The 24,487-nt window shown below is 43.6% G+C and overlaps 2 protein-coding genes across 4 annotated transcripts; both read left to right on the forward strand.

The window, feature by feature from the left end:
- Nucleotides 1-556: 556 nt before the first annotated feature.
- PET117 (PET117 cytochrome c oxidase chaperone) lies at nucleotides 557-3,077 on the forward strand. Its single transcript, XM_028738144.2, has 2 exons — nucleotides 557-686; nucleotides 2,931-3,077. Exons 1-2 carry the CDS (start codon nucleotides 591-593, stop codon nucleotides 3,075-3,077), a joined length of 243 nt encoding a protein of 80 aa, XP_028593977.2. The 5' UTR covers nucleotides 557-590.
- KAT14 (lysine acetyltransferase 14) lies at nucleotides 3,051-23,696 on the forward strand. 3 transcript variants are annotated; one of them, XM_028738141.2, is made up of 10 exons: nucleotides 3,051-3,452; nucleotides 8,518-8,636; nucleotides 11,945-12,066; nucleotides 12,612-12,793; nucleotides 13,628-14,044; nucleotides 16,666-17,225; nucleotides 19,312-19,448; nucleotides 20,869-21,044; nucleotides 22,225-22,415; nucleotides 23,472-23,696. In XM_028738141.2, exons 1-10 carry the CDS (start codon nucleotides 3,197-3,199, stop codon nucleotides 23,643-23,645), a joined length of 2,334 nt encoding a protein of 777 aa, XP_028593974.2. In that variant the 5' UTR covers nucleotides 3,051-3,196; the 3' UTR covers nucleotides 23,646-23,696. The 3 variants fall into 3 exon arrangements, with proteins under 3 accessions (XP_028593974.2, XP_028593975.2, XP_028593976.2); XM_028738142.2 differs by having other exon boundaries at nucleotides 13,661-14,044; XM_028738143.2 differs by lacking the exon at nucleotides 13,628-14,044.
- Nucleotides 23,697-24,487: the final 791 nt, after the last annotated feature.

Consider the following 24,487-nt stretch of genomic DNA (forward strand, 5'->3'; position numbering starts at 1 on the left):
GAGGCAGAGGATTCCACATTCTATTTATTCTGTTTGCATATTTTGGGTAGCTGTTTTGGTTTGTTTTTTGCTTAAGTTTTTATCGGTGGTTGCAAGAACCAGTGATCCCTATTATTCTGAACAAAATGCTTGTTTAACCTCGAGGTAGAATGTATGAATTGTGTATTGCTTTGTAACGATTTGTTGGGTCTCTGGACCATAGTAAAGATTGTTGTTCTTGTTGTTTGCTTAGATTAGTCTTCTATATATTACTGAATTATGAACCACGTCCATAAAAATCTTACATCGAACTGAAAAGCCCATGTTTCTCCCTCCGACCTTCCCGGGGGGAGTTCAAGCCTCGTAGCTGCAGCAAAAAAACAGGGATTTCTGAAGCCGAACCAAATCTGTCATAAGACACGCGCTGCCCGCTCTTTGCCCCTCTCGCGGCGCGGAACGGCGAGCTCCGAATGGAACCGGAAATCGCGGCGGTCAGGAGAGCGTCCAGGGCCTTTGCCTCTTTGACGCCGAGCCGCTGGGCATGCGCAGGAGGCCGCGCATGCGCCTTGGGGTCCCAGCGGGCGCTGAGGGGAAGGCCGAGACCGCCGGGCATGTCGACGGTGTCCAAGGCGGTTCTGGCGGCCTCCGTCGCGGTCTCGGGCGCCGTCGTCGCGGGCGTCCACCTCCAGCAGAGCCGCGTCAGGGAGGTAGGCCTCTCCCTCCCCCCACCCGCACTCCCCCCCCCCTTGCAGGCGGGAGCATCGGGGGAGGGGCGGATTCGGCGGCAGAAAGAGCCCTTGACTTTCCGGGGCAGATGCGTTATTATTAGGGGGAATGCATGTGACCCTTTTGCCGAGTAGGGACTGAACGGTGCGCGTGTAAACCAACGGGCAAGATGGCTGTGGGAGGGGCACAGGCAGCGGGCACGCCCCCTCCCCCCAAATGTACACTGCTTTTTCTAAAAAAAAATATGTTTAGGGGTACTCTCATTTTGACTCAAGAAAATCACCATTGTACAGTTCAAGTCGGGGGAAATAAATACAGTAAATGGACAAAAGTACAAAGAACATGCATCATTACCTCATACAGTGGTACCTCGGGTTACATACGCTTCAGGTTACAGACTCCGCTAACCCAGAAATAGTACCTCGGGTTAAGAACTTTGCTTCAGGATGAGAACAGAAATCGTGTTCCAGCGGCGCGGCAGCAGCAGGAGGCCCCATTAGCTAAAGTGGTGCTTCGGGTTAAGAACAGTTTCAGGTTAAGAACGGACCTCCAGAACAAATAACCCGAGGTACCACTGTATCATTCTTTCTTTTTGTCTTTTGTACCTGTCACTGGAGAATACAGTGGTGCCTCGGGTTACATACGCTTCAGGTTACATGCTCCGCTAACCCAGAAATAGTACCTCGGTTTAAGAACTTTGCCCCAGGATGAGAGCAGAAATCGCGTGGCAGCAATGAGAGGCCCCATTAGCTAAAGTGGTGCTTCAGGTTAAGAACATTTTCAGGTTAAGAACGGACCTCCGAAATGAATTAAGTACTTAACCTGAGGTACCACTGTATTACACAGCTGACAGCTCACAGTAATTTTCCTACTCATATTGAAATGCTGCCCCTCAGTGAGGCCAAACTTCCATTAATAAAACTCCACACATCCACATTCTACACTGCTTCATACATTAAACACTCACTTCCGTCTGAGACTCAGGAAATGAGGCCGCCGTTGGGGGGTAGCAACAGATTCACTGCACTAGAGAATATTTAATATTTTTAGTTTCTTCTCCTGTTAGATTGGCAAAATGTTTAGGGGTATGCTTACCCCTGCGTCTCCCCAGAAAAAAGCACTGCACAGGTTTAGCATATACACGCACATCACAACAAACCGAGAAGGAACCCCGAAATGTTGTAAAGATGTCACTGGAAAATCTCTCAAAGGGTGGGACAGGGTGTCTGCGGTCTTTTCCAGTGAGTTTTCAATCGTACGCAATTTCACCAGTGTGTGTGGTGCCTCGGAACCCGTGCTATTTTCCCTAGAAAAAGAGGTACCAGAACTCACCATGAACACCTCCCTCCTTCTCTTAGCATGGCAGTGGCACCCACTTGACAAAAAGCCCTGCTCCAAACGTAACCCCCACACAAATGGGAGATGGGGGGGGGGGCTGCCTGGACTGCCAAGTAGTCATGAGAATATTCCCTGGATTTCTGTCCAAAAGCCTGGAGGGGTAGAAGTAGGAAATTCTCCTATATAGCCAGATATTTTTTACACACGCACACATACACTTGCTATGAAGCCGTTTAATATGTTTCTTTTCAAAAAGGTGTATAGGAGCTGGAGAGAAAAGGAAGCAAAAATGAACAGAGGTATTTGACACTTTGCATAGAGGAGAAATTGCATCTGCTGTTGCTGCCCTTTCCCCCAATTCAACCATTCCTTCTTCCATGTTATCTTTGCACTTTGTAACATAAATTTCCCCCAGCATTTTATGCCCCAGTGTTTCATATAGCCACAGAAGGCCTCTGATTATTGGTTTGTGATATAGTGATCTTCAGGTAATGACCCTTTTCTTTATGATTTGCAGATGGCTCAGTCCTGTATTGGAATGAGGATGTATACTTCCTACAGTTAGCAAAACCTTTGAAGTTACTTTTGCAACAGTATGATTGCGTTGTAAGATTCACAGTTGGCCTTAATTTCCTATAGCAGTACCTTTACACTTTCTCAAGTTTTTGAACAGTAGATTATTAAGAGATATATAGGAGAAGGGGGCGACAGAGGACGAGATGGTTGGATAGTGTTTTCGAGGTTACCAGCATGAGTTTGACCAAACTGCGGGAAGTAGTGGAGGACAGAGGTGCCTGGCGTGCTCTGGTCCATGGGGTCACGAAGAGTTGGACACGACTAAACGACTAAACAACAACAACCATAATATGATGAGATTTCTCTTTCAGAGGCTACGTGAAGGAGTGCTGAGAGACTTTGAGAGGCAGCATCGTAAGCAAGAAAATCTTCGCATTTTGGAGCAACAGATTGCTTTGACTGAGCAACTTGAAATGGAAAGAAGCAAAATGCTCATGGGAAAAGAATCCTCACAGTAAGGGCCGGGAAGAGTTGGGATCTCCCTTTTCATTTCAGTTATTTAAATGTCTTCGTATTTGTTGGAACAGTCTTTGTTTTGCTGGGCTTCTCACATAATAAAAGTGACTGTCAATTCACAATGGATACTAATGTGTACATGAGCGAGATGATGAGCCGTCATGATGATGAAGCCACAAGGACATCGCCTTCAGAAGGGCTGGAAGAAGGAGAAGTGGAAGGAGAGACTCTTCTCATAGTAGAGTCTGAAGATCAGGCATCCGTGGATTTGAGTCATGATCAGAGTGGAGACTCTATAAATAGTGATGAAGGGGACACATCCTGGACAGAAGAGATGTCTTATTACTGTGAAAGATGTCAGAAATGGATACCAGCAAGTAAGGCTTCCTAATTCTTGGTTATTTTAAATAATAAAAATGTGTCCTTTGTTTTGCCCTTCTGACCTCAAGGCCTTGGTCAGGAAGACCTACAAGATTGTGACCCTTGCTAAGCTGGGCCTTCAGGAAGCAGATCAGACGAAAGCCAGTTGAAAGCACATCCTTCCCAAGGCACAAACCTAGCAAAAGGGGATTCCTTTTTCCACATGACTTGTAGTCCACAATTATGAGTGAGTGGCAGACCTCAGAAGCTTCCTGGGCCTCCTGCTTGCTGGTAAATCAGCTATGCCCCTTTCAGAAGAAAGAATGGGCGGATGCCCCATTCCTCTTTTTAAAACATGGGGAGGATTTCCCGAAGAACCCCATTGACAGGAAGCCAGAGATCATGCTGCGCAGGACCCACAAGCCTTAGCCATTAGAACCTTTATGGCAGCTTCCTTCATGGCGAGTGTGTGCCTCCTCTAAGCTCAGCCCCTTCTGCTGGATGTTGCCCATAGCACCACCCATAAGCACTAGGGACTATGAAAACTAGTTAGCCTGTGCCTACACAGAGATGCAACTGCATATGCTCTTCAGTTTTCAGCCCTAGCCGAGTCCACTGGCATGTGGACTTCAAGGCCAAGGCTAGCCTCTTCAGTGATCCCTTTAGAAGGGGCTAGACTAGCCTCTTAGGGAATGGCTGGATGGCGTTCACAAGAACTACATAAAAGCTATAGATAAGATTTTTTTTTCTATTTGAGAAAAAAAAATCTGCATGCACAATTCTTAAGATTTCAAAAGGAATTGCACTTATGATACATCACATATATCACATATTGTCGAGAAACCAGCTCGACATCAGTAAGAAAATCAGTAAGAAATCAGTCTCACACCAAGATGACTTGAAGAAAAAGCTTTGGCTTCAGCCGTGCCATGTTTATTGTGTGCAGTAAAAAATAAATCATCCTCTCTCCTCCAGCACTGAGCTTGCTCTGCCTGGTACTCCAAGGTACCAAATCAAAGGAATGTAACCTTGCTTTTGCCCACAGACAAAGAGAGTGTTATGCTACGTGAGCCAATCATTAGTCTAGCATGAGGTGTTCACGTGCTCATCATGCTCTTAGCAATATCTCGTGCTGTAAAATCACTCTGCAATAATAAGAACTCTGCTCATGCTCTTATGTACAAGCAATCATTTTCCCACATGCCCTCTTTTCTTGTTTATATTATAAGAGGGACCATTAGTCAGAATCGCATTCCCATTACCTAAGCATTTATATTTTGCAACATAAATTCCCCTTGTAATCCCTGTGGTGGGCCTTGGTCGAAACCACCATGCAATATATTGGGAAATAAAAAAAAAGCAAGTATTGAATACATAATAAAACCAACAATACATGCAATTACAATCAATAATATTTTTCTTAACCATACTCCATTAGGTAACCAAAAAAATAACCAATCCCATGGATCAAAACCTTCAGGTGGATTCAAAGGATTATGGGTTATCATTTGTTCCATATAATCAATAGTAGCGGAGATATTGGTTGATTGATCAGTTATATACATGCAACAATGAAAATGAATTAAGGCATAAATTCCACCTTTAGAGGCAAGGATTACATTTAAAGCATAAAAATTTTATAAAGCAACTTCTCTCATTTCTGACCTTTTTTTTGTTTTTTGTTGATTATTTTTAAAACAAAGATGGTAGAATTAAAAACAAAGCTTCGGTCCAATTTGCCACAGAATAACCATAAATCAGATTGAAGTAAATATGCAGATTTACTGCTCTTTCTCATCCAGTCCAACCAAACATAAAAATCTCTACACGCAGCTTGTTGTTCATAGGTCATGTAGGTTGTGACATTATCAACTGAGGCTTTTGGCCTATCACTCATAGTGGTAATAAAAAAAAAAAAAAACAAAAAGCAAAAAAAATCCATCAAAATACTCATAGGTCCAATTACAATATGGATAATGACCTAAAAAGTTATTGCTATTATGATTAAAACGAAAACAATAAGACACTGTTTCTGCAAGCGATAAAAACACAGGCGATAAACATATACGATTGTCCTTTATATTATTGCTAATCTTATATGAAGCATTTACTGGAATGCTAGAATACCACCACCAAAAAAGGCTCAAAGCTTCGAGAAGCTTTTTAAAATCATTTTTCTCAGCAGCTAAAAGGCACTAGCCAAGCATATTTCGCTTCAAGCATATTCCGCTTGCTGTAACTAAAAAGATTGCAACAAGGTCGAGAACAGAGCCCATTGTATTCGCAGGTCTTGTTAAAAAAAACCATGTTGCAACTTGCTTTCTGTCCGGGAACCATGCCAAAGCACAAGAATGAAACAACTGGAACACACTGAAATCCCTTCACCCCCTCCCTTGCCAAGAGTCCACAATAGTTCCAAGACAGCCCTCTGTACATGCTCAGGGGAATACATCATAAGGCAGGACTCCTGAGGGAGGAGAAAAAAAGAAGTGATCTGGGGGGTAAAATCCAAGTGATGTCAATAAGGATGAGAATGGTAAATTAGTCCAATGGCCACTTCCGAGCAACCTGTGTGATATTTCGTGGCTCGATTATTGGCATGTAAAAACCACAATCCAGAAGAAGTCACACAACCATTTCTGCAGATACAGGAGCCCATTTGCTGTAAATAAGTCTGATGTATTGCTCCTTGTACTGCTGAGTCAAAAGTCCAAGCCCAATGAAGCGTGATGACACAGATGGGATGGTCGCTATTAGGAGGCAGCAAAACTGTAATGATGTTTGGTGGTTGAAGTGGCTTCCCAGGGAAAAGGGGGGCCAATGCAGTAGGGATGAAGATGGCCTTTCAGCGTGCCAGGAAACACTGGAACAGCTGTGGAAGAGCCTCTTCCATTGCAGAGGTGATTGTGATCTTGTCTGCTGGATCCTTATGTCCTTTAAGGGCAGAAAATAGTGGAGACAAAGTGGAGGTGGGCAGGTCCAAATAACTCTTTATCCAATTCAGCTGTCCAAGAATTTGTTGTAAATCCACCAGTTTAAGATGATGAGGAAACTGTAGTTGAGGCGTAACTGGAATGGCAGCAGATGCTGTCAGCTTGTGTCCCAGGTACATAATGGGTAAAGTCCGCTGGATTTTTTCCTTAGCCACTGTCAATCCAACAGGTTTTATCCTTTGCAGGATTTTGGGACACGGCGGAGGACAGAGCCGTGGCTAGCAAGCGAGCTTTATGCATCTCAGTGCCCACTGACTGGCAGGCTTTAAGCATGTCTGCAATGGCTATATTTGATGTTGCCATCAAAGGGCGCAGCACTTGCTTACAGTCCTCATGTGCATGATAAAACGCAAGCTGGCAAACAATCGCTTCTTGTGCTGCCAGGTCCTGAACTTGCCACTTGAAGGTATTGTACAAGCGATCAACAAATTGTCCATAGGGCTTTGCAGGGCCCTGTCTGATGCTGCCCCATCGGCCATTGCGCTCATTTTTTTCATCAGGCACGGCGGACAGGGCCTCCTGAGCAGCAGCGGTGGTGGCTGCCCAATACATAGGATCAAGGGCCAACTGTTGGGCAATAGGAAGAAAATTGCCTCCTCTCGTCAGCCCATCAAGAACATCAGTTTGGGTCAGCATGACGGGGGCTGGGGGTGCAGGAGCAATCACAGGAAAGAGATTTGGAGTATCAGAATCAAAAGGCAGCAACGGAGCAGTGGTACAAAGAGTCTCTTCTTGGAGAGGAATGGTAGAAGCGGTGCCAGGTGCCTTGGGCGGAGGAGGTGGAAGAGCGGGGGGTGCTGAATGCGAAGATTCTTGGAGAGGAGTAGTAACGGGAGGCGCAGGAAGCGAAGAATGCAGAGGAGGGACGACAGGAGCCGAAGGAGAAAAAATGTCTGCCTGTTTAGGAGGCTGATAAGACGGTGCTTCTGAAAACAGCATGAGGACTGGGAGGGGGGGCAAAGGAGCTGAAGCAGCGGCCAGGAGGAGATTTGTAGGAGTTAGGCTTGAGATAGCCTTATAAACCTTACAGCAGGCATGCAAAACTTTGACATCAATCTGAGGGTGGTTTTGGAAAAATTGTCCTATTTTTTCCCAGTCTTTTAAACTATAATTCCCATGCTGAGGAAACCAGGGACAGTGAGTATCCAAGGCTTCTATAAGCGACTTGATGTCAGCATCTGAGACGAGAAGGCTGTTGCTGGCCAAAAGAGATTTAAGGTCTTCAAAAAACTTTTTCTGTGGTGGAGAGAGAGACTGCCCCATAATGGCAAAAGAAAGGGGGGGGGGTTGGGAGCACTCACCAGGGATCCACTAGGTGGATGAACGACGCGTCTGCAGCCCTTGCCGGGCGAGATAAGTGCTGATAAGTCCGTAACGTAATCCAGAATCACATACACGGGGTACCAAGGGAGCACTCACCGGGATCCATAGCGGATGAAAGACGCGTGGTGAGCGCTGAACGATGAGAAACAACGTGGAGTCCGAAGGTAGTCACACGGGGCACCAAATGTCGAGAAACCAGCTCGACATCAGTAAGAAAATCAGTAAGAAATCAGTCTCACACCAAGATGACTTGAAGAAAAAGCTTTGGCTTCAGCCGTGCCATGTTTATTGTGTGCAGTAAAAAATAAATCATCCTCTCTCCTCCAGCACTGAGCTTGCTCTGCCTGGTACTCCAAGGTACCAAATCAAAGGAATGTAACCTTGCTTTTGCCCACAGACAAAGAGAGTGTTATGCTACGTGAGCCAATCATTAGTCTAGCATGAGGTGTTCACGTGCTCATCATGCTCTTAGCAATATCTCGTGCTGTAAAATCACTCTGCAATAATAAGAACTCTGCTCATGCTCTTATGTACAAGCAATCATTTTCCCACAACATATATATCTCCAAAATAGAGACAGATGTGCCCACCAATTGAGGTTATATGGATTTCTGTAAGAGGTGATTAACAAAGCAAAATGCAGAGTGGATGAATGCTGTTGGGATGAACCCCATTTGTGCTGTTTTGGACCTTGCTCAGAGCGTGTTGGTGTGTAGGCCCCATTTGTTGGGAAAGAAGGCCTAAGGTTTTGTTTGCTTGTTTACAGATCAGGTGAGAGAACAGATCACCTATCTCAAAGGTGATAATTTTTTCAGATTTACTTGCTCTGATTGCTCAGAAGATGGGAAGGAACAGTTTGAACGGCTGAGGCTAACTTGGCAGCAGGTAAGTAACAAGCAGACCCTTAGTAATTGCACCCAAACTGGATTTCACATTTCTGTGTATTACAATAAGGTGCAAGGGGGAGGGGTTGTTAGCAAGCTTCTAAGTGTGACTCTAAGGTTTTATATTTGCTTACCCTTAAAGGTACATGACTATTTTGGAGTCTAAAAAAACTCATTGCAAAAAGCCAGATTAATTTTTTTTAATTTGAGAGTTCTTTATTTGTTATGTAAACACAGAAAGGAAATTATATTTTGGCCATGGATTGTTAAAATAATTGTTCCAAATTTAATCAGCTGTGCTGCCTTTTTGGCATTGCAGTACACAACTGAGAAACATGGAATGTGCTCATAGAGTAGCCTTGACCCTCCAAAAATCAGGAGGTTAGCAAGGTAGATAATACAACTTGTGCTGGTCCAGCATCTCCTCTAGTGGATAGATGGGGAACCACATTGACAGTAATGTGGACTCTGTGAAACTCAATGTGTTATATGTGCAGAGGGCCTTCTTGGTAGTGACACCCTTCCTGTGGAATGCCCTCCCTTTAGATGTCAAGTAGATAAATAATTACAAAACTTTTAGAGGACATCTGAAGGCAGCCCTGTATCGGGCGATTTTAACACTTGGTATTTATGTTTTCAGATATGTTGTAAACCACCAGAATGGCCGGGGAAATAATAATAATAATAGTAATAATAATAATAATAATAATAATAATAATAATAATAATAATAATAATGAAATCTTATGACTAGCCAAGGAATGATTCACAGCTCTGTAAATTGTTTCACGTATAGGAGGCCTGGTTTTCTAGGTGTGTCAGCTTAGTAAGATTTTATCTGGTGCTGAAGCTGGTACACTGTTCAGTCACCGTGTTGGCTACTGGGAAGCAGTGTTTTTAACAATAGACATACTGTAACAGACATTACTTCCTCTATAGTCACCCCTAAGTTACATTTCCAAGGCTGCTTTGATTTCTACATGTGAATCAATTTGCAAATGTTTGAAACAACCTTAAGCCATGTATCAATAACCTAGATATTCTGTATACCCATGATATCACTTTAAGTAAGAGATAACATTTAGTAATAGCACCAGACTCACCCCAGTGTCCAAGGCAACACCACAAATACAGTGTGCTGAGGATACACCTGCATAAGCAATATTGACGGAGAAATGCCTTTTTGATACTGCAGTACCTCATCACACACAAATCACAACCCCACAAACAAGTATACCGCGGGTGTTTCAACAATTTGAGTGCACTTAATTCTGTGGTCTAAACCACTGAGCCTAGGGCTTGCCAATCGGAAGGTCGGCGATTCGAATCCCCACGACGGGGTGAGCTCCCATTGCTTGGTCCCTGCTCCTGCCAACCTAGCAGTTCAAAAGCACGTCAAAGTGCAAGTAGATAAAGAGGTACTGCTCTGGCGGGAAGGTAAACAGCGTTTCCATGCACTGCTCTGGTTTTGCCAGAAGCGGCTTAGTCATGCTGGCCACATGACCCGGAAAAACTGCAGACAAACGTCAAGCTCCCTCGGCCAGTAAAGCGAGATGAGCGCTGCAACCCCAGAGTCGTTCACGACTGGACTTAACTGTCAGGGGGTCCTTTACTTTTTTTTTACTAAAAGCATAGTAGATGTACATAGAAGAGTACATTCTAAACATCTTTGCATTCGGAAGTTTAAATTCCATTAAATATAACATGCACACGCATACAACAATTCTTTCAACAGAATGACATACAGAGAAGGAAGCATAGATAGTTCAGTATTGCACATGTGTGGGGAGAAACCCCAGGAAACTAGTTCACGTCCAACAGTGCCTCTGTAAGGGGAAGAAGCCTTTTTCTTGGGCTCCCTGCTCCTATTCCAACACTCTTCCAACTACTGAAGACTACTTATGCTACTCTTGGGCGATGTCTTCAGTTAAATTAGATATTATACTAGGTAAACTGTGGGAGATACTTTGCAGTTTAGCCAGACTGCTCCAGTGCCAAGAGACAAGTTGCCTTCACTCCTTGCTGACAGATGACATACCATAATGAAATAGAGAAAGTCCATTTGCATAGTGGCTTACTTGGACAAATTACATGTAGTCAGTTGACTGACATGCTAATCCCATTCCCTAAATTGCCTCCTGAAGATACCTGAAGTAAATTGCAAGTAGGACTACTACCCCACAATATAGAAGAAAAACTATTAACTATGTTTTATTTGTGAATATTGGAGTCAAGGGAATGGTGTTGGCTAATCTAATCAGTTATAAAATTTCAAAATTTCTTTAATAAATAAATTTCTCAGTTATCCTTCTCCAAGCTGTAAATTGCCTAACAAGGTTTATGCTCCAATTCCTTCTTAAAGCATACTGCTTGGTTAAATATGTGTTTTAACCAAGTCTGTCATCAGATTAACTACATTGCAAGAGTGTATTTTTAAGTTTCATTGATTTGTTACTTTGTTCCAAAAATATTCTCATCTAAATAAAGCAAGACCTTAAATTGCATTGACATAGCAACATTGCAAAAGTTCTTTAATGCTTCATTGTTTTTTTCTTCATCATGATATAACTTTTTCTGCTACTTCCAATTCAATAGGAAATGCAATTTGAGTTTTTGCCAATTAGTAATTGCTGTAGTGAGTACTTGCAGAGAGATATTTAAAAATATAAATACTATCAAATGGTACAGATTAAAAAAAATCTGAGATTTTCCCTTATTAGGGTATCTTCAAGTATGCCCATTGCTACAAATCTTCCTTAAACTCTTCCATGAGTTCCCATAGTAGTTAGGACTATAGTAGTATCAGATTTCTAAGTATTTAATTAGAAAGTCCCTCAATGGAATCAGATACTGTACCCTGTTGTTTTTCCCTTTGTAGTTCTATGCAAGTTGAAGCCCAACCATTCAGGCCTTGTGAAAATCAATTTGTATCTGGAAATTGCATTGAATTCTGTAAAACAAATTTAGGAGTTTCCCAGATGACTTCATCCACATACCAGTTAGTTTTAAATTGCTCTTGTCTGATCTTAGCTCCTTGTATTTACATTTGTATTTTTATTGCCCCAGCTAGGGTAATAAAGGACACATTTGTCGTGTTCCTTTTTAAGGATAAAACATATCTGAACATTCGTTAACTGAAATAGATGCATTTAGGATAATCTTAATCCAGGCAGATTAATCCCCCTCAAAACCCTATATTATCTAAGAGTTGATTATTTTATATAACCCCGTTAGGAGAAGAGAATCATTTTATCCCAGAAAAAAATCTTTCTTACCTATTGTAAATGAGAGGTCCCTATTTGTGTTTCAGGTTGTTATGCTGGCAATGTACAATCTATCCTTGGAAGGAACTGGTCGCCAAGGCTACTTCAGGTGGAAGGAAGACATTTGTTCTTTCATTGAAAAACACTGGAATTTTCTACTAGGAAACCGGTAATGCCATTATGTTGTCTTGAAACTGAAGGTAAAGAACAAAACGTCCACATATAATTAAAATGTAGGAAAACATTTTTTTTTCTCCTACTTGAGAGTAAAAGAGAGAAGGTATCCATAGTGGGTGAAGGTCAATAGCTAGTTCACTTCTGTATAGTTCTGTATAGTATGACTTCCCCTAGCTTGTCTCCCTCCAGTTGGTTTCTGCAAGCAGCAAAGGCCAAAATATACGGCCATTTTATTTAAAAGTTTATTCTGGTCTTTCAAAATAGTACAAGATTGCACCATGTTGAGAGTGTCTCTTAACATCTCCTAGCCCTCTTTTGTAATTTGTCCAAAGATTTTGAGAATCCAGAATAAAATTTGAAATAATGCGTATACCTTTCAGCTATAGTTGATTGCAGAAATTGATTCCTGCTTCCAGTCCTTGCTACTGTGCTCATCCCATTAATATCACTTAAGATCTGAAGAGGAACTAGCAATCTGCTACCAATGTAGTAAACAGAGCTCTCTTTCAGAGACATTTTTCTCTTTCTTTGATTTAGGAAGAAGACTTCTACTTGGTGGAGCACTGTTGCTGGTTGTCTTTCTGTGGGGAGTCCTTTATATTTCCGTTCAGGGGCTCAAGAGTTTGGAGAACCAGGATGGTGGAAACTTGTCCACAATAGGCCCCCTACAATGAAGCCGGAAGGAGAGAAGCTTTCTGCATCTGCCCTGAAAACAAAAGGTAATCATTTGTAAACTGCATATCATTTGCACATTTAAGGGTGCAATAGTCTTAAAACTGGTGGTTTTGGCAGGGTGGGGGTATGTGAGGAGAGAGAGTGGGTTTGCACTCTTCTGTACTATTGACATTACGGATTTCAATCAAAATAAAAACAAAAAAAATTCAAATGCAGAAATTTGTGAAGGGTACGCTATCATGCAGACATCCTCAGTTTTTAAAGACCTGTGAACTTTCTGCAAAGGGTAGGTATTGTATAGGTATAGCTCTTGCCCCTTGTATATCCCATTATATGTTTCTTGGTTACTACTTCTCCTTCTCAGCCACTCTTGTTTTCATTCCCTAGCCACTGCCAAGCTCACCCCTCTATTCAGCCTCTCTATTCACCAGTTTCTTCCCAGCTTCTTTTACCACTTTGCAGTTCTCCTTTTCACTACTTCTTGCCTCTCTTCTTCCTCTAAAAAATTTGGTGGAAATTTTTCAATGTATGTGACAAAAATATATTGCATTCCCACATTCTGTTATATGCAGTCAGGAATTAAAGAATGTTAGCACCTGCTTGTCACGTTTTCCTGTATCAGGAAAGGTGTATTTTTATTGTCTTTAAAAAGCTGTTTATGTTGGATACCTTCTGTAGAAATAGATGCTGCCTTTGTTTTGGAGTAATAATAATAATTTAAACCCGCCCATCTGGCTGGGTTTCCCCAGCCACTCTGGGTGGCTTCCAGCAAAATATTAAAATGCAATAATTCGTCAAATATTAAAAGCTTCCCTAAAGTTCTAAAATTGGTGTTCTCTCTGCATGTCGGAACAAACACACTACTTGTTCTCTGGCAGGTTCAAAACCATCATTAGACCCTATCATTACAGTGGAGGGACTTAGAAAGAGAGTGAGCCGCAATCCAGTAGAATCCGCCATGGAGCTGAAGGAGAAGAGATGTCGCACTCAGGAAGCCAAGGACATCAGGAGAGCTCAGAAGGAGGCAGCCGCCTTCCTGGACAGAAGCACATCCTCCACGCCAGTCAAATTCATCAGTCGAAGCCGGCGTCCTGACATTATACTTGAGAAGGGGGAAGTGGTTGACTTTTCTTCCCTGAGCTCCTCTGATCGAACTCCTTTGACAAGCCCATCTCCATCTCCTTCTCCAGATTTCTCTGCTCCCGGAACACCAGCATCTCACTCAGCTACACCGAGCCTGCTCTCAGAAGCAGACCTTATTCCAGACATAATGCCACCCCAGGCCCTGTTTCATGGTAAAAGCTACTTTAACATTTCCTTGTCTATTAACCTCTATTGGATCTCATCTCCACAACCATTTCTTGACCACAGTTCTATTGTTGGTGGTATTTAACATCTACCAGGAACTGTGATACTTACTCTCAATAATTATATTCACTAACGTACCAAGGAAAATGTTTTCTAATGTGAAAAATATTCAAGCACTTATCAGTAATATTATTCCTTGTCTAGTGTTAATTCATATAGCAAATTGTGTACCCAACCAGTGCTTCTGACAATCACATATATGCCATCTGTGTTGCTAGATACCGTATATACTTGAGTGTAAGCCAACCCGAATATAAGCCGAGGCACCTAATTTTAGCACAAAAAACTGGGGAAACTTATTGACTCGAGTATAAGCCGGTTCACCACACTACAAACCTGATGGTGGACGGAGGAAGAACAAGCTTTCAGGCTGCTCATTCCGCTGCCGACAGTGGCAAAGGCGGAGGCAGCCCAATAGGGCTCCTTTTGGGCCGCTCGTCCCTCCGCTGCTGCCTCTGCCACTCGCAAGAGCAGGCATAGGAGCCGCTGTTGGGAGAGGCACAGCGCAGCCTCTCCTGTGCCTGCCCTTGCAAGAGGCTGGCGGCGGTGGCAGGACCAGCGGTGAGAAAAGGCTCCCTTTGGGCTACTCATCCCTCCGTCGCCGTCGCCCGCCTCACTCGAGTATAAGCCGAGGGGGGCTTTTTCAGCATAAAAAATGTGCTGAAAAAGTCGGCTTATACTCAAGTATATACGGTACTTGCTGGAATGTTAAACTTTCTCTGATGTACTCTTCTGGAAGCATATATATGGGCGAAAAAGAAGAAAATGCTGCAAGTGCTATTTCCTTAATACTATGTGTACTTGGTCTTGTATAAAGGGCATTCTTATAGTACTTTAATGTGAAAAAAATAATTTTCTCAACTGTACCAAAACAAACAAACAAAAGAAGCAATAACACTAGAACATAGAAAAATGCCTTTTTTGTTTGCTGCTGTTTTGGTTTTGGTTGACCTTCTAGGTTGCTAGTTCTGGAGATTCCACCCCCTCCCTGTCAAAACAGTTGTGTTTTAACTTTCCTAATGCTTTATTATTGCTTATTAAAATTTATGTTGCTTTTCCTTTCAAACAGCTAATTTCAGGAGAGCTGAAAATTATGCTGAAAATATTTCACATCTGACAACCAATGCACCCCTTGGGTTTCAGATATTACATGGGTAGACAAGTCTAAAAAGCCTAGGACACAAATTTTCACAATCCTCGAGCGCAGCCTTTCTCAAGCTGTGGGTCCCCAGATGTTGTTGTACTACAACTCCCATCACCCCTATCTAGCAAGGCCAGAGTTCGGATGATGGGAGTTGTAGTCCAACATCTGGGGACCCACAGGTTGAGAACCGCTGCTCTAGTCTAGCGCAGTGATGGCCAAACTTGGCCTTCCAGCTGTTTTGGGACTACAATTCCCATCGTCCCTAGCCACTGGTCCTGTTATCATGGGATCATGGGAGTTGTAGTCCCAAAACAGCTGGAGGGCCAAGTTTGGCCATCACTGATCTAGCGGCTGTGGTGGCTCATTTACCAGAAACGCTGTATTTAGCATTAATTCTGGGAGTGTATACTTGATTTTGACCAAACCAAGCCTCCTGATATATATTTTGCTGTAATGGAACCTCATAGTAAGTCTAATAGGGATGTGGGTGTTGCTGTGGTCTAAACCACTGAGCCTCTTGGGCTTGCCGATTGGAAGGTCGGCAGTTCGAATCCCCACAACAGAGTGAGCTCCCGTTGTTCTGTTCCAGCTCCTGCCAACCTAGCAGTTCAAAAGCACGCCAGTGCAAGTAGATAAAGAGGTACCACTGTGGCGGGAAGATAAACAGTGTTTCCATGCACTCTGGCACTCCTCATGGTGTCCCGTTGCACCAGAAGCAGTTTAGTCCTGCTGGCCACATGACCCGGAAAGCTGTCTGTGGACAAACACCGGCTTCCTTGGCCTGAAAGTGAGATGAGTGCCACAACCCCATAGTCGCCTTTGAGCGGACTTAACTGTCCAGCGGTCTTTTATCTTTACCTTTTAGTAAGTCTAGCATTTCATTCTGACCAACTTGCCACAGTCTTTATATACATCCATTGAGTTATTGTTCCTGGCTATTCTATCAATATACTTTTAGATATATTTGTGCTACAGAAAGGCCTGTCTTTTCTGCTGTCAGATTTTTGTGGTCCATCTTCCTTCCTGAATTAAGCACCCTATTCAGAGCCACACTGGATCTACTTAAGTTGCCTGATTTTCATAAATCAAAACCTCTCTAACTAGCAAATGTGGAGAATACTACTTTGGAAAGGTCAGTCTCAACTGAATATTAATGGGGAATGGCTGTGTACCCTTTCAAAGCCACAGTCTCCTAGGAAGAACACACAGTTGTATTCTGGATTCAGGTAGGTAGCCATGTTGGCCTGATGCAGTCAAAATAAATTAAAAAATTGTCCAGTAGCACCTTAGAGACCAACTAAGTATGTTCTGGGTATAAGCTTTCGTGTGCATGCACACTTCTTCAGATAAGTTGTATTCGTTGCACTGTCACAAAGTTTATGGACTATTTTGTTTTGTTTATAGATGATGAAGAGATGGAGGGTGATGGTGTTATAGATCCGGGAATAGAGTATATCCCACCCCCGAGTGGTCCAGCGGGAGTGATCCGAAAGAAGGTGAAGACACCAGAGCAGATTAAGCAAGAGATGGAGAGCGAGGAAGAAAAAGCAGAGAGACTTGAACGCGACACTGAAAACTCTGATAATACTCGCACATCCCTTCAGGACCAGGGTCGAGACAAAAGGAGGATGCAGTTGGAACATAAGAATGCTAAGTTCGGCATGCCCAAGTATGCACCTGTTAGCATCTATGAAGAAAAGCTTCTCTTGAGGAACTTGGAGAGCTGCCCAAATGCTGCAGCCATGACCCCCGAAGCTCAGAGGCTGCGGCGCAAGTTGATAATCCGACAGGCCAAGCGCGAGAGAGGCCTGCCCCTCTTTGACTTGGACAGTATTGTGAATGCAGCCCTTCTCCTGGTTGATCGGATTTATGGACCCAAGGAAGGAATTGCTCCCTGTCCCCCAGCAAATTACGCAATGTACAGAACTACCAGCCAGGATTTCAGAATCTTGGATCGATACCAGGTTAATGTTTCCAATTCAACTGTTTTTTCGATAGCTCCCATACTCTGGATGGGGATAGTGGGCTAAGGGAACACAACCTGCTAGTCCATACACCACACGTCTAGGCACCCTTTCTTAGGTGTGAATCACTGCCCCTGATCACATCCATTGTGAAATTTCTCTTAATGGAATGGGACAATGTATTCCTTGGCACTGGCTGCTCAATCACTTCTCTTTTCCAGAGAGTGAGCGAGTGCTTTGCTGTTTTTATGGAAGTTATATGTGGCAGTTTTCATTTACTTTATAGCCATTTCTTCTAGGTATACTTAGGTGATGCTTTTATGTCCAGAAGGACCAAGGAAGTGGTTTGAAGGGCAACAAAAGAGCCTGCCACCACAAAGCCTTGTAGGGCGGGGCAGTATCTGGCTCTCATCATTGTGATATACCAGCAGTTAAATTCCGCAATATTTTGATATACCACAATGTCTGGTATATCGCCCAGCCCAAGCCGCCATACTGCTCCAGCTTGTGTGAGCCAGAGGGGCATTGGGACTTCCTTAAACTGATTAGCTGGAGGATGGGAAGCCGCCTGCTGCTCAGCTGTGCAAGCCCCCATACCACTCTGGCTCAGGTGAGATGGAAGGATGGGGTGGGGGCCTTTCTCAATGGTGCAGACAGACAGGTAAGCAGAGCTTGAGATGGTGTTCACCTTCAGGTGTTCACTTGCAGGCTCCATCTGCCTGCCTGCCTGCGCCTTTGCTGTCTGTAGGCACTTTGAGCTGGCACAATGTATTGCCAGCTCAAAATGTCTGAAGCTGGTATGGCAATCTGAATGTCATCTCGGTTTCAGACAACGTACCAATATATCACCCAGCTCTAAAGCCTAGATATGTGTTTATCCTTCTTCAGCTTTAAAGGACCTTAGGAATTCTATAAATCCATAAAGCTCTAAGGAGCCCTCTAGTGAGGGATCTGTAGTTACACTCTTGGCTCGATGGAGATCATCCCGAAACACCTCAGCTTGTTTCTCTACTGCTGTAGACATCTGGAGCATTCTGTGACTCCTCGGATCAATAGCTAACATTGTCCAAATCCTGGGAATGACATTTTATGTGTATATGCTTGGGTGTTAATGTACGCACTCATTTATAAGTTACTGCTACAGAAGTTAATGATTAACTGGAAACCAAGTGATGTTTTTATTGAGCATATTATGGGTGGAATTCAACATTGTGCTAGCAAAGGTTCCACGTGCGCAAGCATTTCAGTTTGCCACAAAAATATCCCACCTCTCCTCCCCCTGCATGCTTCACTGTTGGTTCTGCTGATCTCCCTAGAGCCAATTTCAAGGGGGTTGGGAGAAGAGGTAGGGAAAGCCCTGCTGCACAAGCCGAAGTCCTTGCTTAGAGATTCTACTTATGGGCTTGTAAAGTGAATCCCTCCCTGTGCCCTGAAACTGGGTGAGGGAGGCTTCTTCCACTGAAAGAAGACGAGGCACAAAGTCATTTGCATAGCTCTGCCCTTGAAGCAAAAGGGGGGGGGGGGTAGCAAACAACTCCTGGGTAACCTCCATCCATTAAAGAGATTACAGTGTCACAGTAACTCCATTTTTAAGACCGGTAATCTAATGCTGTTTGAATTCCTAAGAGGGACTAGGTAATCTCAACGTCTTGCAGACAGGGTAACTTAGGTTGTGTTCAATGTGTAGTGCAAAAATTTCTCTTTGCACAATGGAACATTCTTCCCTTCTCCCTCTGTGTGACCACTAAACCTGTTCTGGGTTCCCCACCCCCCTGGTACACATTTGGGGATGGCATGTGGGGAGGAAAGGGAGGGAATCCCATTGTGCTAGCGCAGCTTTCTAGCTGAATACTGTCTGTTCTCCTTTTTCAAAACTGGACTTGACAGTAGTAACAGCCACTTTGTGGTTGGTGCAAATTACCATTTATAAAATAGCCAGTGGTACACTGTAGTTAACTTGCCATCGGCATTTTTTTACCAAGTTACAAGGATCAGTTGCAGATGTTATGTGTATTCTATCAGCGATAGCTCTCTTGTTTAGGTTCATTCTAGGCTGATTTCCTTGTTTTTTGGATTTGCTTTACAGACTAAGCTGTCTGCTGTGAAGGGGTTTCGGCAAATGCCAACAAAATTTCTGTGCCGACTCGTAGGCTCAGAAGATGCTTTGACTGACCACAGCATTATCAGTCCCTACACTTCCCGTGTTTTGAAACCCTACATCAGGTACAGACCACAGAGCTGTTTTCACTTACGAGCAGATGGCTCATTCTCCTTTTCCCTTACAGATTTGTTCTCTTTCTGGTCAGTTGTTGAACACTCAACTCTTAGGGCCATGACTTTAGGCTGAAATATATGTTTAAAAGTTTGTAAAAACAGTCTGTTAAGTCTACTCTGTTAAATAGATCACTGTTATCCCCATATTACAGATGGAGAACTGAAATTGGCAGAGGTGATTTTGCCACCAAGTAAGTCCATAGTCCATAGGGACGCGAGTGGCGCTGTGGGTTAAACCACAGAGCCTAGGACTTGCTGATCAGAAGGTCAGCGGTTTGAATCCCCGCAATGGGGTGAGCTCCCGTTGCTTGGTCCCAGCTCCTGCCAACCTAGTAGTTCGAAAGCACGTCAAAGTGCAAGTAGATAAATAGATACCGCTCCGGTGGGAAGGTAAACGGCGTTTCCATGCGCTGCTCTGGTTCGCCAGAAGCGGCTTAGTCATGCTGGCCACATGACCCGGAAGCTGTCTGCGGACAAAGGCTGGCTCCCTTGGCCAATAGAGCGAGATGAGTGCCGCAACCCCAGAGTTGGTCATGACTGGACCTAATGGTCAGGGGTCCCTTTACCTTTACCTTTAAGTCCATAGTTGTGGGGAGATGTATGGGTTCTCAGTGCAGGTGGCCTTGCAGGGCAGATACTCAACTGCCCCCTCTGTGTTTTATACCAAAAGCATGGAAACAGGAAGTATTACTTGCTCATCTTTCCTGTTTTGGTGGTATTTTATAAGATGCAAAACTCTCATGCTAGGAGGATCTTTTCTCTCTGCAGCCCAGAGTCTATTCTTCTTGTGAGTGTGCTAGAGTTGGGATAGAAACAAATACATTTATCAAATGTACAGGAGCACAGCATGCACAACTTTAGAAATTTTGTCTAGGTAGTTGAATACTCTCCACAGAAAGGAAGGTTTCATAACAAAGTAAAATAAAAGGCACTTTATAGCTTAATGAATTAATATGGAGCACCTTAAGGACTGAACAGATAGCAAAATATTTTCATCAATGAGGTCCCTGAATTGCTGTGAAATAGATGATATGGTTACCTTTTTGGTAGCTTGGTGGATGGACATGGTCCCAGATTGAAATATTTAGTGCATGGACAGAAAAGGGAAGGTGCCCTCTCCAAGTCCAGACACATGTTTTCCAGCATGGTATCGCAATAAGACTTGAGAGACATCTGGAGAATGCTGCACCCTTGGAACTTAAACATGGCTGTTCTCCAACTTGTGACTGGCTTTGACAACTATACCCCAGCAACAACAAATCTCTCCTGTTCTCTGTGCACCATACCTGTGTCTTAATTTCAGGCCCGACTGAGTCTGACTGCTGTTATACTCTGAAAATGACAAATATTGCTGTTGTGTCCCCTCCAGGCGTGATTATGAAACCAAGCCTCCAAAGCTAAGGTTGCTGAATGAGATTCGTGCCCATTCGCACAAGAATGATCCCAGCTGGACTGCTGAGCCAGAGGCACCCATTGATTACTGCTATGTGCGCCCTAATCACATCCCCACTATTAACTCAATGTGCCATGAGTTCTTTTGGCCAGGTAGGATTTACTAGGTGGTCAAGGGAAATAATGGGGTGACTACTCATTCCATTCTGGTAGATGTACTACAGCTCTAATGCTGCCACTGCTTCTCTCTCTTCCCTAAGAGAATTTCAGCTGCCCCCCACAAGGCATACATTAGTTTTGAATCCTGAGAAGACGGAAGAAGGATGGGTGGGACAGTTGGAAAAGAAACCTAGTGGGTAGTAAAAAGCTATGAAGCTTTTTTTGAAAAGGAAAGGAAAAGAAAGGGTTTTGGGACATTGATTAATGAATTTGTGCCTAATGTGTACTTAGCCTGGTGCCATCCTTTATCTGTGTTGAGGGGCTGGGCAAAAATACTTTTATTCTCACAGAATTTTGGCCCTTAATTTGGAGGCTACTTAGGTATGTTTGTGACGTCTTTTTAGTGGAGTGGGTTGAGTTGGCTATATATATTATGACTGTACATTGTGGGTTCTTATTTTATTATTGTTCTTATACATAGTTTTAATGTTTGTTTTTGCACTGTATGTTGCTTACAGTCACTCTTGTGGAATAAAAAGAAATGTAATAGTAATATTAATATTAATATTAATAAAAAGCCTGTGTGCATGTATCAGTGCATTTTCTATTGGCTGAAGTGACCTGTTCCTAATAGAACAAGCATCTATTTTTCTGATTGGTTCCCAATGGAATCTCATAACCTTATAAAACCGTTTTTAATTCTCTCTCATGACTGAATAAATGTAGCTTTTGAAAGTATACGTGGAAAAGTTGAATAACCTGCAGACATTTACTGTGATCTTGGGGTGTAATCCTGCACACACTTACTTCTGGTCAAAGACCCATTGAATTCAGTTGGACATACCTCCAAGTAAGCATGCATTTAGGATTGAACTACTGGGTCATTTTATTCACATAATTATAATAGCTAACGGTATATTATTCCTTTAACATGGAAATGTCCTTAACATTTCGTTGTAGGATTATTTACTACCAGTCCCGTAATCAGATTTTGAGTCCTTTAGGACGTTATGAACTAGTTTCCATGCTAATGTCAAATTATGAAAATAGGAGAGCTCCACATGAACAAAGCTTTTTCTTTTTTTTTAAAAAAGCCTTAAATAGATATTTTATATTATGTTCCTTTTCCATCAATAATCTGTGATCATTTGTGGTGTGCTTTTCTCTCCCACAGGAATCGACCTCTCAGAATGCTTGCAATATCCAGACTTCAGTGTTGTCGTCCTTTACAAAAAGGTCATTGTTGCGTTTGGTTTTATGGTACCAGATGTTAAATACAATGAAGCATACATCTCTTTTCTGTTTGTTCACCCTGAATGGAGAAGATCAGGAATTGCAACCTTTATGATCTATCATCTTATTCAGGTAGTTTTATGATTTATTATCTTGAAAAGTATGATCTGTACCTTTTACTTTAAATACCAGTGCAAACAGGGCAGGTTTACCCAAGATTTATATCCCTTTGATGACCTACTCGTTGTTCAGTTGTCACATCTATATTGTGCAGATCAGTGGTGTAGCGTAGCATGGGGGGCTGCAGGGGCAATTGCCCCCGGTGCAAAATTCTTAAGGGCGCAGCCCATGTTATACGAATGTGCTGCAGTGGTCCCGAAGGAGCTGCAAAACTAGGAGGGGGCTCCCTTCTCTAGCCTGGCAATGGGTGCGGCACGAACTTTTCCTGGGTGGTTGGGTGGGCTGTGAGTGGGGAGTAGGTAGCCTGCCAGGCCTTCCTGTGCCAGGGCAGAACCTCATCTTGCTCCCTGCCCCCTTTGGTGCCTCGGGTTCGTATCCTTAGCTTGCAGGTGTTGTGCACAACACGCTTCTTATGCCATGGCTGGTGCTGACAGTTGTGCTGCTATGCTGGGTGGTCCCCTCATCTCCCTTCTGCCCTGGGGCCACCGCAGAGCCCCCAGCCCAGCCCTTGTACGGGAGCAGGCAGCCGTAGGCACGGCAGGTGCCGTTGGAGTGCTTGGTGTGAACGAAGAGGCAACCATGTGAACCAAACCATTGCTTGGTCCCAGCGCCTGCCAACCTAGCAGTTCGAAAGCACCCCCGGGTGCAAGTAGATAAATAGGGACCACTTTCTAGCGGGAAGGTAAACGGCGTTTCCGTGTGCGGCTCTGGCTCGCCAGAGCAGCGATGTCACGCTGGCCATGTGACCCGGAAGTGTCTCCGGACAGCGCTGGCCCCCGGCCTATAGAGTGAGATGGGCGCACAACCCCAGAGTCTGGCAAGACTGGCCCGTACGGGCAGGGGTACCTTTACCTTTACCTTTACCTTTTAATGCATGATACTTCTGTCTGCTTTTAGTATCTCTTCCTCCTTGAAAGTTGTCTTGCTTTGACTGCACAGTGCTCCCATAATTAGTTATCTCCTCATTTCCTTCCTCACATGTAATACAACTCTTTTTTCTTTTCACAGACTTGTATGGGCAAAGATGCAACCCTTCATGTATCTGCAAGTAATTCTGCAATGCTGCTGTACCAGAAGTTTGGATTTAAAACTGAGGAGTACATTTTAGATTTCTATGACAAATACTACCCTTTGGACAGTAAGGAATGCAAACATGCGTTCTTTCTGAGGTTGCGGCGATGATACTGCAAGGGAAATCTGGTCACTACAATAAAATACAGTTTAGCGCTTTTACTGAGGTGCTTTGTTGCCTTTATTGCTATCAAGTTATTTGTCTGTGGTCTTTACTGAGATTAGTATATATATATTTTTTACTACAATAGAGTCTGTCTGGCCAAGACAGAAATACAAAAACTCCGTCCTTTTTCTGTAAGAATGGAATTGGTCGCCCTGTTCTTCATGAAGAACCCTTTTGACAAACCAGTTGTTTCCCAACGAGTTCTCATACTGAATGAAGATACAAATGTTCAAACTATTCTTTGCAGAAAGCCATAAAATGTTTGATTCAGTCTCTCTAGACATGACATTTATTAGGTGGAAAAATCTCACCCAGGCTTCCTCAACCTCAGCCCTTGATCCCTTGGTAGCAGGACCAGTGGTCAGGGATGATGGGAATTGTAGTCTCAAAACATCTAGAGGGCCGAGGTTGAGGAAGCCTGATCTAACCTGTCAAAATTCAGATTGGATATATACATAATAAAAAGGCTGTGTGCAAATTTTTAGGGACTCACATAATGCCATGAAATTTATAGGATCCCTAATGTAGTAATTCAGGGACGCGGGTGGCGCTGTGGGTAAAACCTCAGCGCCTAGGAATTGCCGATCGTCAGGTCGGCGTTTCGAATCCCCGCGGCGGGGTGCGCTCCCGTTGCTCGGTCCCAGCGCCTGCCAACCTAGCAGTTCGAAAGCACCCCCGGGTGCAAGTAGATAAATAGGGACCGCTTACCAGCGGGAAGGTAAACGGCGTTCCGTGTGCTGCGCTGGCTCGCCAGATGCAGCTTGTCACGCTGGCCACGTGACCCGGA

Source organism: Podarcis muralis, chromosome 8 (genome assembly GCF_964188315.1).
Source record: "Podarcis muralis chromosome 8, rPodMur119.hap1.1, whole genome shotgun sequence".
Lineage (NCBI taxonomy): Eukaryota > Metazoa > Chordata > Lepidosauria > Squamata > Lacertidae > Podarcis > Podarcis muralis.

Bases quoted from the DNA above. Each gene is read 5' to 3' on its own strand.
- KAT14 (XM_028738141.2), top strand. From the start codon at position 3,197: ATGGATACTAATGTGTACATGAGCGAGATGATGAGCCGTCATGATGAT. The intron at 12,067-12,611 runs GTAATGCCATTA...TCTTTGATTTAG, and splicing joins AATTTTCTACTAGGAAACCG to GAAGAAGACTTCTACTTGGT. The intron at 19,449-20,868 runs GTACAGACCACA...TGTCCCCTCCAG, and splicing joins GTTTTGAAACCCTACATCAG to GCGTGATTATGAAACCAAGC.
- PET117 (XM_028738144.2), top strand. From the start codon at position 591: ATGTCGACGGTGTCCAAGGCGGTTCTGGCGGCCTCCGTCGCGGTCTCG. The intron at 687-2,930 runs GTAGGCCTCTCC...TTTCTCTTTCAG, and splicing joins AGCAGAGCCGCGTCAGGGAG to AGGCTACGTGAAGGAGTGCT.